Consider the following 15,718-nt stretch of genomic DNA (forward strand, 5'->3'; position numbering starts at 1 on the left):
GCCCACGAGGGACTACTGTTGTCTACAACGAGAGTAAATGAGAAAGGAAGGGAAAAGAAGAAGGGCCCGTCGCAGCAGCAGCCGGAGACCTGCGGGGAAAAGTGTGTAGCGCCGCCTGACGACCGCCCCGGACCGGGGCTCCGCGCTCAGGAAACCGCGGTGCCGAGAACACAGAAACAGCTCTTCAGTATCAGGGGGAGCGCCGCCAACCGCTCTCCATATGCCATCACATACTGTCTGGATACCAAGCCGATACACACGTTCCTATTCCTAACCAAAACGAAACATGAATGTAATGTGCAAGTGATGCCTGAATGATCGCATGGTTGCGAGTGACATATTAATAGGCCTCGTTTATTTTTTTAAAGCGTCCGTTAGTTGCACGCCGGGCTGTTATTGTGGCCGTTACGTTTTCTGTGAAATCATAAGTAAAGTCATTTTTTGTACAAGATGACATTTGCTACTTGAAACCACTATGACGATTGTATGGTGGTCTTTCTAGTGCCCACGCCCGCCCTCCCTTTGCTAACACACTGACTAATAAGCTGTGTGACCAAGTAATAATAACCATATGATATGGAATAAGCTCCCTTTTCTTTAAATTGTTGTGTCCTTAACCACAATCTCATACTGACCCGAATGTAAATTAAGTAGCAGTCGAGATTGCGATTCGCAGCATCAACTCTTTTGCTCTTCACAGACAAGTTAGACGGGATTTGACGTCTAACCGGCAAGTTGCATGACACGACTGTTGATTGATTAAAGACATCACACACACACAGCCATCATCATGGCTGAGCAGACAGAGGACCCAGAGGGTGTGTATGTGGAGCACCAATACATGTGCAGTGAATGCCATGAGCTCTTCAACACCCTGGAAGATGTCCTAGTCCACCAGCAGATCCACACCGGCGTGGAAGGCGATGCGGAGTCCGTGACCATCCAGGACATGTCGGAGATGGGAGGAGAGAGCCAGCAGTACCAGTGTCTGGAGTGTGGAGCCCTTCTGATGAATCCAGAGGAACTGCTGCAGCACCAGGAGATGCACATGAGAGAGGCTGGGATGGAGGTGGAACACCAAGGTGAGACAATGTGGTGGATATTTGTGTTCAAAATGAGTGTTGGGCGGCCGGCAGTAGCTGAATAGTACTTGGCCGCTTGGGAAACAGAAGGTCCCAGGTTATAGATTCCCAGAATCCCGGTCCAGGCAATGTGTCAACTGTCAAGGTGCCCCTGAGCAAGAAACTTAACCCATAACTTCCCCACCCCACACACTCAAGTCTGTCCACTTGGGGAGCAATCAACTGAGTGAAGCTGAAAACTGAATAGCTCCCACGGGATCAAATGGGTTTAATTATAAAATGTTATTATTAAAATGTTGGGTGATGATTAATAATTGATACGGTTTTGCATGCATGGAGCAATATTAAAATATGCAATGCAGGTGGCATTTAACTGCTGTAATAAGTTAACAAGTTAATATGTTTATTTATTTCATAAAATCTATTTGCGCAATATTTTAATAACCTTAATGTATGCCATTGTCAACGGCTGCTTTTGTACCTTGTGTTCATGTTCAAGCTCCTATTCACACAGTAGTGTGAAGGATATATTGAATTTGAAGTAATGGGTTAGGTGACATTGGCCATAATTCTACTGATCACTTTGTATTCCATGGTTTTCCTCCAGAGTTGTGTGAGGTCATGGAGACGGAGGGGGGAGGTGGTTCAGAGGCGAGACCAGTTCAGTACCAGTGTCTGGACTGCCTGGCTCTGTTTGACTCTCCTGACGTGTGGCTGGAGCACAGGCAGACACACAGCCACAGCAGCACACACAGCAGCACAGCCACAGAGACCACGGTAAGGGATAGGGCTGACCCTTCCTAGTGTAGTTTGTTGCTATTGGTAATCGATGAAACTAGGTTTATTTATTTCTATTGCCCCTCCAAAATAGCCAAGGGGAATCAACATCAATTGGTTCTTCCGATAAAAAGGTATTTTTGAATGAGATTTCATAATTTGGGGAAACTAACATTCTATATCCATTCTAGGTCCAAGGTTCCTTTACTGTAGTAGGGGAAAATAACAGCTGGATTGAGGTGTTGTTTTCAGGATTACATGTAAACCACATATTCCTCCCTCATAACAGGAATATGTGCTCCATCCCGATGGCACCATCACCCCTCTGAACAGTGTGCACAACTACATCTTGAGTGAAGAGCAGGCAGGGGAGATCTTGGCACAGGTACGTCAGTGGTCGTGTACACACCTCATTTCATGGGAATGGAGGACAGGAATGTATGGAATAAAGCTTTCAGAACCATTTTGTATCCTCCCTGCTTTCTATCCCAGGTCCTCGCCCAGCAGCAGCAGCAGCAACGACAGCAGCAACAGCAGCAGCAACAACAGCAGAGACTTAAACAACAACAACAACAGAGGAAGCGTCAGACTGTCCCCAAGATTGCTGCCAAACCACCTCGTTCACCTCGTTCCACCCTGCTCCCTCCGGTGTCTGCCAGCCCCGGCTCAGCCACCATGCACCTGCAGATCCTTACAGCCCAGGCCCTGGCAGACAGCTCCACCACGCCCAGGCTGCAACACGCCAAGCTCATGCCCGCTCTACTCGGCTCCCCGGTAAAGATGGAGAATGGCCTCCAGAGGGTGGAGCTGAGACTGGCCCCTGGTGGCCAGGAAATAAAACAGGAACCGCAACAACAACAAATACAGCTGCAGCAACAGCAGCAGCAACAGACAGAGATGTTGGTCATCCACCCGTACGAGTGCTCCGAGTGCTCACTTCTCTTCCAAACCCCAGAGGACTTCCTCCAGCACCAGGGGGTGCACTTTCTGGGTCAGGACAAGGAGAGCGGGGACGCGGCCGGGGTCATGACAGGTTATGAGGAGGAGCGGGGGAGGGAGGACAGGGCGGATAAGACCACTGAGGAGCCGAGGCCAAGGCAGGCGGAGGAGAAGAAGTTTGCCTGCAAGCGGCAGCAGTGTGAAATCTGTAAGCGCTACTTCACCTCCGTCAATCGACTGGCTGCGCACAAGCGTGTGCACCAGGAAGGCACGCACGAGTGCCCAGAGTGTGGAAAGATGTTCAAGAAGGCCGCCACCCTGCAGACCCACATGCGCACACATTCCGGCGTGGCCAGGTACCTGTGTGTGGACTGCGGTCACGGCTTCTGCACTGAGATGACCCTCATCACGCACAGGTAGGAGGGAAGGGAATTACTAACAGCACTGACCAGAAGAAATCCTAGTCCAATCTTCTGAACATCAACTAACAGCACTGACCAGTAGAAATCCTAGTCTAATCTGAATTTAATGTTGTTATGTAGGACCAGTATAGTTTGTCAACGTTGTATGTTTTCCTGTAATCTTACTGGTTTTCTAATTATTTTTTATGAATAACTAATAGGAATATTGACACCTTAGTGGTACTGTCTAATAATTAATGCAACTCTTCCTATTATCTAATAATGCTCTGTGACATTATCTCATTGCAAAGTAAAATGTTGCCATCTCTATCTACAATTTGAAACTGACCGAACGGTGCATTCGACATACAGACGACCCAAAGCAGTCCAATTGGCTAGGACTGATCACGTGGCACACGGAGTGCTTAACCGGAAGTGCGTCCGGCGGTCAAATAGGTCCGACCGGAAACGTGCGCTGCGGCACAATAGTTCCGCCACAATAGTTCCCCCTATTTTTTTATTTTTATTTTTTTTTCAACTTTTTATTTTTTTTATTTATTTATTTTTTTACTTTTTTGTTTTTTAGTAAAGAAGCGGGCGTGGACTCTAGATGTGAGCGGCCCGAAGGGCCGCGAACCTCTAGTTGTTTACAGTAGCTTAGCTGCATTCATTCTTCACGTCTTCCCATTTGTCTCTAATTCCTGTGCTTGTCTTTCATTCCCTCACAGGAAGTCCCACACGGCGGACCCCCTGCATAAGTGTCAGTTCTGCAGCAAAACGTTCACCAACATGACCAAGTTCCTGTACCACCGGCGCACCCACCTCGACCGCGCGGGCGCCGCCGTCCCCGTCTCCATGGTAGCAGAATAAAGCCTATACCCTCCCCATCCGGCTTGTCAGTAGCTTCAAAATGGACTTTCTGTACTTTATGCCGGGATCACACTTCATCCGTCGTACATGGACACTGATACTTCGCAACTATGCATTAAGTTGTAAGCAAGGCCCCAAGCAGCTGTCATTGCAATTTTGATGGACTGATGATGATATACTCTCATTATATACAGTATCTAACAAAAGAATGGGGTAAAAGCTAGGGATATCACGTTAGGGACAAAATACTGTCTGACAAAATTGGATGTATGCAAGATCTGTGTTGCAAATGTATTGCGTGGTTGACTTTCTCTCATTTGAAATGAGTTGGCGTCTACTGTAGGGCCATGCACTCCACGTATTAAGTGTGATCCAGTGCTAAGTCCAAGTCATAAACACTTAATGGTCTTATTTCTTTAGCAGACTGTAGTCTTGAGGTCATTTAGACAATTTAGAATGTCCAACATTTATAGCGGTGAGGCTAATTTATTACTACAAGTTGTTTTGTAATTTGAGCAGTCTGTGAACTGAAGCCTAACCACTTAAGCCCTGTTTCGTATTTCATTGTACGATCATGGTTTCGTAAGGTGAAAATAGCCGCTCTACAGGCTCAAGAGTCACGATGCGTTGTGAGCTTATGCATAGTCTATTTTTGCTATTTTATTTTTATTTTGGAAAATGTTCACCTGCAAGTAATGACATACCCAAAATAGGGCCACCAGGTTAAAAGTGGTTAATCTGCAGATGAATGTCTTGTATTTACAGTCAGTCTAGGTAGTGTGACAGACGGCTTCTGCTGTGGTCGCACTCGCTGGGTAAATGCCTGAAATTTGGTGGTTTGAGATCTACTGTCTGCTGATCCTCCATAGGTCCCTGCCCCCAGTAAAGCATCTCCATCTACCCTGGCCATCCTCCAGAGAGCCAGGGAGAGGAGGGAAGCCAGCCAGGCACAGCAGGAGGCCACGAGCAGCCTGCTGGCCCCTCTCACCGACGTGGAGGTGGAGAACACGGGAGAGGACACAGCCCACAGCTCCCAGAGAGGATCTGATGAGGGTGAGGAAGAGAGGCGGGGGGAGAAGAGCGGCGAGGATGTGGCTGCACCGTCCTCAGCGGCTGACAGTGTAGAGGAGAGCTCTGAGATGGATGTAGCTGTGAGTGTGAAGTCTGCCTCCCCAGAGGATGCTAGTGCAGGGGCCTCTTCTGTCTCCTCTGATCCAGCAGGGGCCGCTCCAGCCGAGCTCCGTCCCGACAAGGGTGCCTTCGCCTGTCGTTCTTGCACCGAGTCCTTTCCTTCCCACCTCCAGCTGCTTCTCCACCGACGGAAGTCGCACGTCGCCGAGCGTGGCTTCGTCTGCGGCATCTGCGGGAAGTCGTTCAAGAAGCAGATCCACGTGCGCAACCACGTGCGCACCCACACGGGCGAGAGGCCCTTCCAGTGCGCGGACTGCGGCAAGACGTTCTCGTCGCTCGCCAACCTGACGCGACACAACCTCACTCACTCGGGCGTTCGGCCGTACCGTTGCGACGTCTGCGACCGCACTTTCTCCCAGTCGTCCAACCTGCGTCAGCACAGCCTCCTGCACATTGACGCCATCAAGCTGTCCTGCCCCGACTGCCCCGCCACCTTCCGCTGGCCTGCCAAGCTGGCCACTCACCGCTACACCCAGCACCCGGGGGCCCCCGCCCCCTTCCCCTGCTCGCACTGCGCCGCCGGCTTCCTGACCAGGAGGCAGAGGGAGACCCACTGTCTGGAACTGCACACCGACCTGCTCCAGGTTGGTGCGGGCGGAGAGGTGGGCAGTCTGGGCACACCCTCCACCTCGGAGCCTTCTACCTCGCACCCTGGAGAGGGAGAGCCAGGGGCTTCAGGAGGAGCCGTGTTGGTGCGGGTAGGGTTAGATTGCAACATCTGTGGGAAGAAGCTCAACTCTCTGGCCAACCTGCGGCTCCACCGGCTGAGCCACTTGGCCGTGGGTCCTGGACGGCCCCGGGGCAGCACCGCGGGCAAGAGGCCCAAAGCCCACCAGTGTCCCGTCTGCGGTAAGCTGTTTGTCTCAGCCTCGGGGCTGGCGCTCCACAGCAGGGTCCACACTGGAGAGCGCCCCTTCCCCTGCACGGTGTGCGGCAAGCGCTTCCGCCAGAACACGCACCTGCGGGAGCACCTGCGCACGCACTCGGGCGAGCGTCCGTTCCGCTGCGAGGTGTGCGGCAAAGGCTTCATCCAGAGCATGCACCTGTCCGAGCACAGACGCACGCACACTGGCGAGCGGCCGCACGTGTGTCCCCAGTGCGGGAAGGCCTTCAAGACCTTCTCCAACCTGCGGAACCACAAGAAGACCCACGCCCGGCAACAGAGGCGGGACGAGGAGGCCGCCGCCAGGGAAACCAACTCCGCCGTGGCGCTAGTGGACGCCTCGGCCGTGGAGCTGGCCAATGGACAGCCTCAACTCATCCACATACAGACCACCAGCCTGCCACAGGTCAGATTGAACTATTCTTATTTAATTGCTGTCAGGCAAAAGCCTCTTATCTCCATATTCTAAATATTTGTCTTTTTTCCCCCCCTGTAAATTAACGGCCTACTTCATCATACTACAGCATCACACTCTACTTTTGCTGTTTTTGAATTTGAATCCTGAAAAGAAACAGTTTTGGGCATATTCTTTGCACTCACTTCCTCACCTGTTTGCATGTGGTGTGCACCATGGTGGCGGGCCTGGCGGCGCGTTTCAACCGCGAGGCTCTGCGTCTCTCCAATTAGCGATCATAGGGATAATTCTTCTTCTTGCAGTATGTCACTCCTTGCATTGGATTGATGCCATCAAGTACATTTCGTTGTCACTTGTGTTTAATGACAAAATAAAATCATCCATCCATTTCCACCCGACAGAGACTATATATTACTAATTTCTAATTGTCATGTCAGTTCATTCATACCTGACAACAATAGTTTTTTGAACTAATAGATTTAATTGAATATGATCGACAATTGATTGAGAAATCAATGATTCGGTTAATCAAAGCAAGTAATCAATAGACTAATCGCCAAGAAGATGATCGAGAAAAAAAAACATATTCTCATCACCAAGCCAACGTGTCTCTGTGTCTTCTCCCCTCTCCAGACCCAGGGCACACCCACCATCATGTGTAACGAGTTTGGAGAGACCATCGCCATCATTGAGACCAGCGAGGGCGGGGCTCTGCCCCTGGAACAGGCCTTGGAGATCTACCACACAGCGCTGGAGAACGGCCTCGCCATGGAGGCCGTGGCGGGAATGCAGATCCTCTGAGGGCAAAAGGGAGGAACCTTTTTTCATTTCAACCACCTCCAGTTTGATATTTATTACGCCAGTGTTTCTCAAACTTTGAAATTTCAAGGTCTCCCCTTAACTCTGGCTGTGTAGGTTCCATTTGTACACTGTCAGAGTTACAGACTTGTCTGGGTCAATTTAGACCCCCATAAAGGAAGCCACAGAGTCCCGGGAATCCACTTTGAGAACAACTGTATTAGGCCACGGAACCACACTTGATCCACTAGGTTCTGTACACTCAAGCCATCCTGGAAGTGTGACCGAACATACCGATGGAAAGGACAGACAACAAGGCATTGTACCCTTCTTATGCAGATTTATCCAATATCCAGAGGAAAGGTGACAATAAGCGAGCAAGGTGAGGGGACAGGACATGGTACATGAGGATTGGAAACCAGAACCTTTTCTGTCGTCCCACCACCTAGGCCAGCGCACCATCCTAAGAGGAACCGTTACAAAATTGGCTGGACCACACTGCTCGACCAAGGGATAGAGCACTATAGTTCCTGTGCGTGACAAGGTATAGATTTTACAAATGCATTATGAAATGACGTGCTGTCTACTTTAACAGTACCTGAGAGATAAAGCTCTTCTGTTATTTTTCTCAGCGTGACTACTCAGGCAATTAACAGCTTTTTAGCCTTGTCCTGTGGGAAGCTCTTTTATGAACCGCTGGAAGGAAAGTGGTTCGATTCAGAAGTAATTTGAAATACCAAACCCTCTTCACAACAGTGTTTGTTCAGATTATACAGTGACCTTAAATCATTCAGATGGCCAAATTCCATTTTGTGTCAGACAGGCATTATCAAGCAGTTGTTAAGTCCACTCACCACCTCGAGGGAATGGAGGTCTGCATCACAATGAGTGCACTGCAGCTCAGCTGTGGATGCTTTGATGCTTGATTTATACTTTGGTTGCTCATCATGTCGCTCACGGGAAATGGCAGATCTACAAGATCACAATGCATGGTGCTACGTGTTGAGCCTCTAGATTGCTTATTATCAGTGCGCAACACTGTTTCGCAACTAGGTGTAAATCAGGCAAGACTCGGACGTGGTCAAAGGAGAAGTCCGGGTTTGAAAGTGTTCCACAGACAGACATGTTAACAGTTGGGGGGGCCTTTGGCTGGGCCACAGGTCAAGGTAATTTGTGCTGTGTATGATGAATAATCATTGTCAAATGGATGTGATTTTCTTTTTACATTTGATCAAATTGTATACTATACTGTCAATTATGTAATATGTTGTAAATTAAAACCAATAAATGTTTTCCATGATCCTGTATGAGCTTTTATTGCCAGTGTAAATCCTTTAGTCAATCCCAAGTTATTTACTGATACACAAGCTAATATCTGTGCTATTAAGTATCTTATTTATACAACTGCTTGACATTAAGTGGGTAGGATCATTAGACATGCTTTCTGTAAAGACGCATTAGAAGTGGGAATCTTGGACAGATCAAACCTGCACACTGCCACTTGCAAGTTCAACAGTTTAAATAAATCAGAGAAACGTTTGGGTTTGTAAGACCTTCCTTAAGCTGTAAAGACTTAAAATCACATTGCCAGCAATAAGGTAATGCAATAACATCACTGGCATCTTGTTTGAAGACTTGTGTGATGGTCATGGATATAGAGTAACCTTTTACTCCAAAGCGCTGCCGCATAGCTGCAGTGTTATGGTTGCCACTCAGAGAAATCTGTCTATATACACTGTAGGTATGCATATCAGTTATGAGGCTAAATTAAAGTATAGAAAGTTAACAGGCCACTTTGCTTTACAGATAAGACTACTCCCAATTCACCCTTTGTCAGCCTTCTAATTGGTCCCTGACTGACCAACCAGCAGGCTCTTTCTGCCTTGTCCCGCCCTGGCTCTGCCTTTTTTATGTTGAATTCACATTTTTGGAGAAATAAAAACATTTGAAAACATGGCCAATCACTACACTGAACCTGAGAGGCTCCTTTTTTACTGAAACCAAGTTTAAAATTATAATTGAATACACAAAATAACAATAAGAAGCAACTGAATTTCAATGGTAGTGGATGGAGAGAAAGGACCTTTGTCCCACCAAGACACAGCAACCAATGTGTGCAAAGAGGGGTGGGACAACGGGCGGGACTTGACAAAGGGTGAATTGATACTGATACCCATCAATTGGCCAAGTGGTAAAGACATCTACCTCCAGAGCATTAAGCCTGATATTTATATTTGAATGACAGTATTATACCAATTATAAATTAAGCTTAAAGGTAAGGTGGTATTCTTTCCTGTTAAAAGGATAAAGCATTATTCTTTAAGTAATGTTTGTTCAGTAACGGGTCGCTCCAGAAAATACAATTTCAGGTGGGTTGCCAAATTACGCCAGTGAGGAGAGTACCTGTCACTTATCAGCTTCAATTTGTGTTACAGATCGTATTCTGTCAGCTCATTTCATTGTCATCACTTCCAATTTCACTTGTTTATCCGACTTAAATACTTTGGGAGTTTCGTTTCCTGATTGGATAAAATTGGTATTCCAATTTACTAGAGTTGGAGAGACGAGCTGACTTCTGTTACTGAACTCTAGAGCAACGATGTACTATCAGAATATAGAGCTATTTAACTCTTACACATCTCTTAACCTACCTTTAATACCATCTTGGCATCTCCTCTTCACTTTCAATTGTTCTAAGTGTAAAAATAGAAAAGGTTAGTGTAATGGTATCATGGACTATTATGTGCTAGCTACTAGTATGTTTGTCTGGTGAATATAATATGTATGTATGGCACCAAGTCATGTCATGTCCATTTTAACTGGGAAAGAAAGGTAAACTTGACCAATGGAGAATCAGTTGTCGATCACCAGTGATATAGTAACAAGATGAGCATTTAATTGAACACCTAGTTTTATTTGTATACTGAAAGATACAGATACAAACTTAAATTATTGATATAAAGTCCTCTCTTGCATACTGTAACAGCAAAACAAGGAGTATAACACAAAAACGTTAATATCCATATTTATTACTGTAGGTCCTCCCTCCCACTTCATGTGTAATGTGTGTATTTTACCTTCGGTAATGGGTGTCTTTAAAAGTCAACTTAAGCTCAATTACACTTTTTTTTCTCCTTAATAATATAGCGAGTCTACCGACTCTACAGTAAATATGTACAACACAACCAAGTCTTGCACAAAGACACAACCAATATTATTTCCAACCCGCTTTCTCTTTGTGATTAACGCCCTCCCCCCTCAGGTTTCCTCTCCGCACGCACAAGAAAGAAAAAAAAACGAATAAAAAGGAGGTGCGGCGAGAGCAATAAAGTGACAAAGGGAGGAAGGAGGGAAGGAAAAGAGGCGTCGGGGAGGACAAACACGTAGCGGGTCTATAAGAATCAAACTTCGCACAGGGGAGTGAGCTAAAATAGCAGGATGTGTGTGTGTTTGGGGTTGGAATACAAGGTGGTCTAGTAAAACATACTGCTTATTACTGCTGAATGAATTTAAATAAAAAAAAGAGGTCCCCGTTTCCTCATTGAAATTGATGAATTACAATGTATTAAAAAAATAAAAGCTACATGCACCACAGGTTGATAATAATAATAATAGTTACCTACTTTCTCCCGAGGGGTAAATTCAGTACTTTCAGCCCAACCAAGCTGATTTGCTGCCCACAAGGAGCGCGTGAGCAATTAGGGGTTAAGAGTCTTGCTCAGGGACACATCGACATTGCTACCCTGGCATGGAATCGAACCATGGACAACCGGGGGCTCTGGTTCCCCAGGCGGGCTCCCCAACCATTCAGCTATGCCGCCCCTAGGTTGCTGAGGAGGAGGATTCACTAGAGTAGGAGGAGATGGGACCGGCCTCCACAATATTAAAAACAAAACTAGCAGGAATAATAAAGTAGCTGGAGCAGCATCCAGGACCAGGGTGCACTATGATGGACAAAGACAAAGAAGTAAATATAGTTGGAATAATACAGTAAAACATCATGAACTGGAGAGAGTAATGCAAATGCAATGCTTGATAAAAAAAACAATCAAATTTGTTCTCTTTAAAAAAAAACAAAGTTAATAAAACTGCTTGGCAACAGAGGGCCGCATGGCCCCGTCGACCTTGGCTTCCACTGCTTTCATGACACAAACCCTGGTGAACCAACGAGGTTGAGGCCAGTAAGGAAAAAGATTCAGTCCAATAAGAGACAGGATGTGCCTGTTCCGACTCTCTGCCCCGCCTCCTTCCTTCATGGCTAGCGAATGAGAGGCACAGGAATGCCTGGTTTCCTACCTACTGGCATCTGCTTCAGGCCAATCATGGGAAGAGAGGTCTTGGCCAGATGGATAAGATATAATATATATATTTATATATTTGTTCCATATATATTTGCAGGAATGATGGCACTGCCAAAAACAATAAGTAAAAAAAACAACTTCAAAGTTTTTGTTGCATTTTTTCATTCAGTCGTTACAAGACCTCCCCCCAAAAGGTCATCGTTTCAAACGATTCAAACGGAGAGGGGGAGGGGTGGGGGGGAGACAATAAATGGATCTCTATTGCGATCCGTCTCCGCTCTCCGACAGTCCGGTCAAATCCAGTCTTCCTGCCGCCGAGGGCCCAGCCCCCAAGAACGAATATCAGCTGATGACAGGCTGATCCTCTCAAAATGAAGACACTTCATTGATTTTTTTTTCCTAAAATCCTACAAGTATAAAATAATAAAAGAACATTTGAAAGAACAAATGACAAAAAATAATAAAAAAAACATCAATGGTTAATGAGAGCTCCAAAATGACTTTTCCACTGTCTCACAATGGAATTCATACGCCAGAGTCTCTTGGGTCTAAAATATGAGATTCCTGCTCGCGGGCAGGTGAGGAGCAGGTGAACAGAACAGTCCATTAGTTCAACTGGCATCAAACGGAAGCCTTGTACAAGGTCACTAATACAGGGTTCTAATTCAAGTTTGGGGATTCGAGTCTACAGTCTGTGTGTGTGTGTGTGTGTTTGTATTTTTGTTGTAATGCGAGTTTTCTGTGCCACTGGCATTTCACATGTCCTTTTTTTTTGGTATGACTGGAATTCAACTTATTGAATAACAAAACACATCAATGCCCCGTATGTTGCATGACATACTCCTCTTCAACATGGCTCACTGCTTTTCAACATCGCTCTCCGTTCTCCGAGGTTGGCCGCTTGGGATGGAAAATAAACGTTAACGTGTCTGGACCAAGAGGAGAGGTTAAAAAGAGTGGAGAAAGGAGGGGTGTGTGGAGTATGTGCCACTTCCAACACAATCTAATCCGTCAGGGTTTTTTCCCCCCCCCCGCCCTCATCTAGAGGACTCCTGTGATTCCCGCACGTCTTCTGGACTCCCTTCTCCCTCGGCTTCTTCGCCCCCCGGCGGCTCCCCTCCTTCTCCACCTCTGGATCCTCCTCCGTCTCCCATCTGGATCCCAGAGGGCCCGGGGAGGGAGAGGGAGGCGTCGCCGACCATCCCGGCGGCGATCTCGGAGGGCGCGGCCGTCTGCATAATCTTCTGCCGCACCTCCCTGATCTTCAGCTGCAGACACACCTTGGTGGGGAAGATGTCCGAGTAGCGTGTCTGGAAGGCTGCCGTGGCCTGGGCTGCGGGACCAGAGGGGAATTAGGAATAATAATAAAAAACACGATGCCAGGCAGGATCTTGACACACTAAAAACAAAACAACGTCTTATCTTAATCACAATAACCCTGGCGTTCCTATTATGGGCAAATTGAACACTTGAACTCTAGTGTTCCCATTCTCGTGGCGGAGGTTTGGTGAAAATAGCAGATCTGCAAGCATAGCTTCAAACGTTGACATAGCGTCAAACACTGGAGCCTCCACGCAAGGGAATGTGGTCAATGTAGTCATGAAAGTAAATGGCATTTCCCAGGTCCAATGCTTTGTGCACCCTATTGTCTTGTGCAAATTACAACCTTTGGGACCAAATTAAACCAAGTGGAAAAACCACTGCTATGGGAAATTTTGAATTTGGCTTGGCTTTCTTTCTCTCTGCAGACATGAATCTATCTTGTGACTGCAGTCCATTATGTTGAAGCTAAACAGCAAAACAGAAGCTGAGTTATCTGGTCTGGGAAAGGGGTAGACTACCATGTGCCTCCTCCGACAAACACCACTTATCTTCCTTCTGACAGCAAGGAGTTTCACAGGGAGAGATAAGGGTCAGCAGTCTTCCTCTCCACTGAACAGCACCCCTAGCAACCAGCAGGGGTCACTAGTGCAGCGAAAGGGACATGATTCCTCACTGGCAGCCCATACATACTGTACACAGGGCTAACCAACAAGTAGGGGTAACCTACTTGTTGGGGGTAGATCACTAAAGGCATCACAGTAGATCTGTGGTGGCAGCAGGCAGATGTTGTGTATTGGGAGAGGAGGTGACAACCCGTGCCTTCATTTCAATGAAAGTTCTCTTCCTGAAATATGGATTACTCCAAAGACAGAGGTGTTGCTCGTACAGAAGCAACAGAATATCAACATTTGAATATTAATTGATGAGAAAGTCCATATTGTGCATTGAAGATTAGATATCTGTGACAGTATTTTATTTTGTTTCCCTGTGTGTTTTAATATGTTTCAAAAAAAATAACCTAAAAAAAGTGTCTTTTCATTTAGACTACTAGCCTGGATGTATGCAAATAGATTGACATATTATAGTGGTAGATCTCTGCTTACACATTCGAAGAAAAGGTGCTCATGCCATGGGCTTGAAAAGGTTGGTTACCTAGAGCTAAGTGATATCATCACCTTTATTTTGATAAGATGTAAATGTTGTATTTAGAATAAACAATGATTTTGTACACAATATTGTGTCAAAATATCTAAGCAATACATTTTACTTACAATGATTATATATTAAGTGATCACTCAATTATCCTCATTGAGGGTCTGTACAAGGCTGTGCGTGCATGCGTGCGTGCGTGCGTGTGACAGTAACCTGATGGGAAGAAGCCATGTTCTTGAAACAGCTGCATGACCAGAGCTCTCCTCTGGTCCAGGGTTCTCCTCAGGGAGGAGTAGGGGACCTTGTCGAACTCCAGTTCTCCCAGGATGTCCTCTCCATCTGTGCCTGGAGAACATACAGCATCACTGGGTTATTATCTCCCAACAGCACTGTAGGCCGGTTCTGATTTACCAGACAGAACAGTGTAGAGCTAAAGAGCACAGTATGGGGACGGATCAAGAGCACAAGCTCTAAACGCTGGGCAAAGCAACGCGTTTTGAACTTGTACATCTGCTAGTTTTGATACTTTTGAATTTGAATACCGAAAAGTCAGTTCTGGACATGCAGTGTGTCCCTCTATGATGTTTCCTGTTCCACCCGACAGACGATACGATTCATCGTGCTGCAACTGCCTAGCAGTCAAATCTACGCTCTAACATTTTGGATTTGATTCGATCTTTAGAGGTGAAGGTGGAGGACAGTAAAACTATGTTCCGAGATGTCACTAAGCTCGCTTTCATTTTCATTTTCCCTTTACATTGGCTTGGTGAGAATTCACCTAGACGTACCATCCAACCATACATGGTTTTGTAAAAACATTAGAGAAAAACAGGAAGTAAAATTGCCTCGAGACCTTTAAAGAGAGAACAGAGCATGGATACTTTCACAGCAAGGCCCTTCTACTACCCACACACCCACGTTTACATTATTTGCAATCTCCACTGTGGACAGATAGTAAAATGTTACAAATGAAAACACTGTGATGATGATTTGTCAAAGAGAGACAATTGCAAGTGAAATAGCTACACGTAGCATAGTGTTCTTGTCACCTGGTCTGTCGAAGGTGAAGATGTCTCCCTCACACTTGGCGGCACTCTTGGGCGTGTTGGGTTCAGAACTGCAGCTGGATCGCCGTCTGCTTTTCCTCTTCGGAGACACCGGGTCCTCTGTGGACGAGTCCAGGTCTGGACGGACACACACACAAAACATAAACAATATTATACAGGAACATCAACATTAACCCATTCAGAACGGGTACACATTTTGTGTATCATTATTTTATGCTTTAACTAATGAAAAATAGCAGATATACAAGCTCACAGCTGCAAGCTTGTAGATCTGCTATTTTTGAAAAATCGTGAAAATTTGAATTTTCAATTCCCAATTCTATAAGTGTTTTTTGAATCGTTCTAAGGTTTTTTTAAAAAAACCTATGTTTTTGTGTCAGCAATCTGGCCAGCCATCATCAAAGAAAAGGTCCTTTTCACTTAACTGGAGCTCAGTTAGTCTGTTCTTGAGAGACTACTATGTCAGTGGTTCTCAAACCATTTCATGTGAAGGACCCCCAAAATGATATTTATTTGGCC

The 15,718-nt window shown here is 46.2% G+C and overlaps 2 protein-coding genes across 3 annotated transcripts in view; one reads left to right on the forward strand and one right to left on the reverse strand.

Moving 5' to 3' along the window:
- Positions 1-58: 58 nt before the first annotated feature.
- Positions 59-8,528, forward strand: znf526 (zinc finger protein 526). The gene is made up of 7 exons (XM_080749860.1): positions 59-1,082; positions 1,690-1,859; positions 2,149-2,244; positions 2,352-3,214; positions 3,928-4,057; positions 4,939-6,549; positions 7,192-8,528. The coding sequence occupies exons 1-7, from the start codon at positions 791-793 to the stop codon at positions 7,357-7,359; spliced, it is 3,330 nt and encodes a 1,109-aa protein (XP_080605986.1). The 5' UTR covers positions 59-790; the 3' UTR covers positions 7,360-8,528.
- A 1,856-nt stretch (positions 8,529-10,384) lies between these two features.
- The window catches only part of cicb (capicua transcriptional repressor b), a 69,772-nt gene continuing 64,438 nt past the window's right edge, over positions 10,385-15,718 (reverse strand). For both annotated transcript variants that reach the window (XM_080750240.1, XM_080750239.1), the window contains exons 19-21: positions 15,182-15,316; positions 14,346-14,477; positions 10,385-12,990 (exon numbers count right to left, since the gene is read on the reverse strand). In XM_080750240.1, the coding sequence (XP_080606366.1) occupies positions 12,695-12,990; positions 14,346-14,477; positions 15,182-15,316 (563 nt within the window). In that variant the 3' untranslated portion in view covers positions 10,385-12,694. The remainder of the gene's footprint in view (positions 12,991-14,345; positions 14,478-15,181; positions 15,317-15,718) is intronic.

The sequence above is a fragment of the Nannobrachium achirus genome, assembly GCF_963921795.1.
Source record: "Nannobrachium achirus genome assembly, chromosome: 2".
Taxonomy (NCBI): domain Eukaryota; kingdom Metazoa; phylum Chordata; class Actinopteri; order Myctophiformes; family Myctophidae; genus Nannobrachium; species Nannobrachium achirus.

Coding starts and splice junctions, on each gene's coding strand:
- znf526 (XM_080749860.1), top strand. CDS start 791: ATGGCTGAGCAGACAGAGGACCCAGAGGGTGTGTATGTGGAGCACCAA. Junction 1,083..1,689: donor GATGGAGGTGGAACACCAAG/GTGAGACAATGT, acceptor GTTTTCCTCCAG/AGTTGTGTGAGGTCATGGAG. Junction 2,245..2,351: donor CAGGGGAGATCTTGGCACAG/GTACGTCAGTGG, acceptor TTTCTATCCCAG/GTCCTCGCCCAGCAGCAGCA.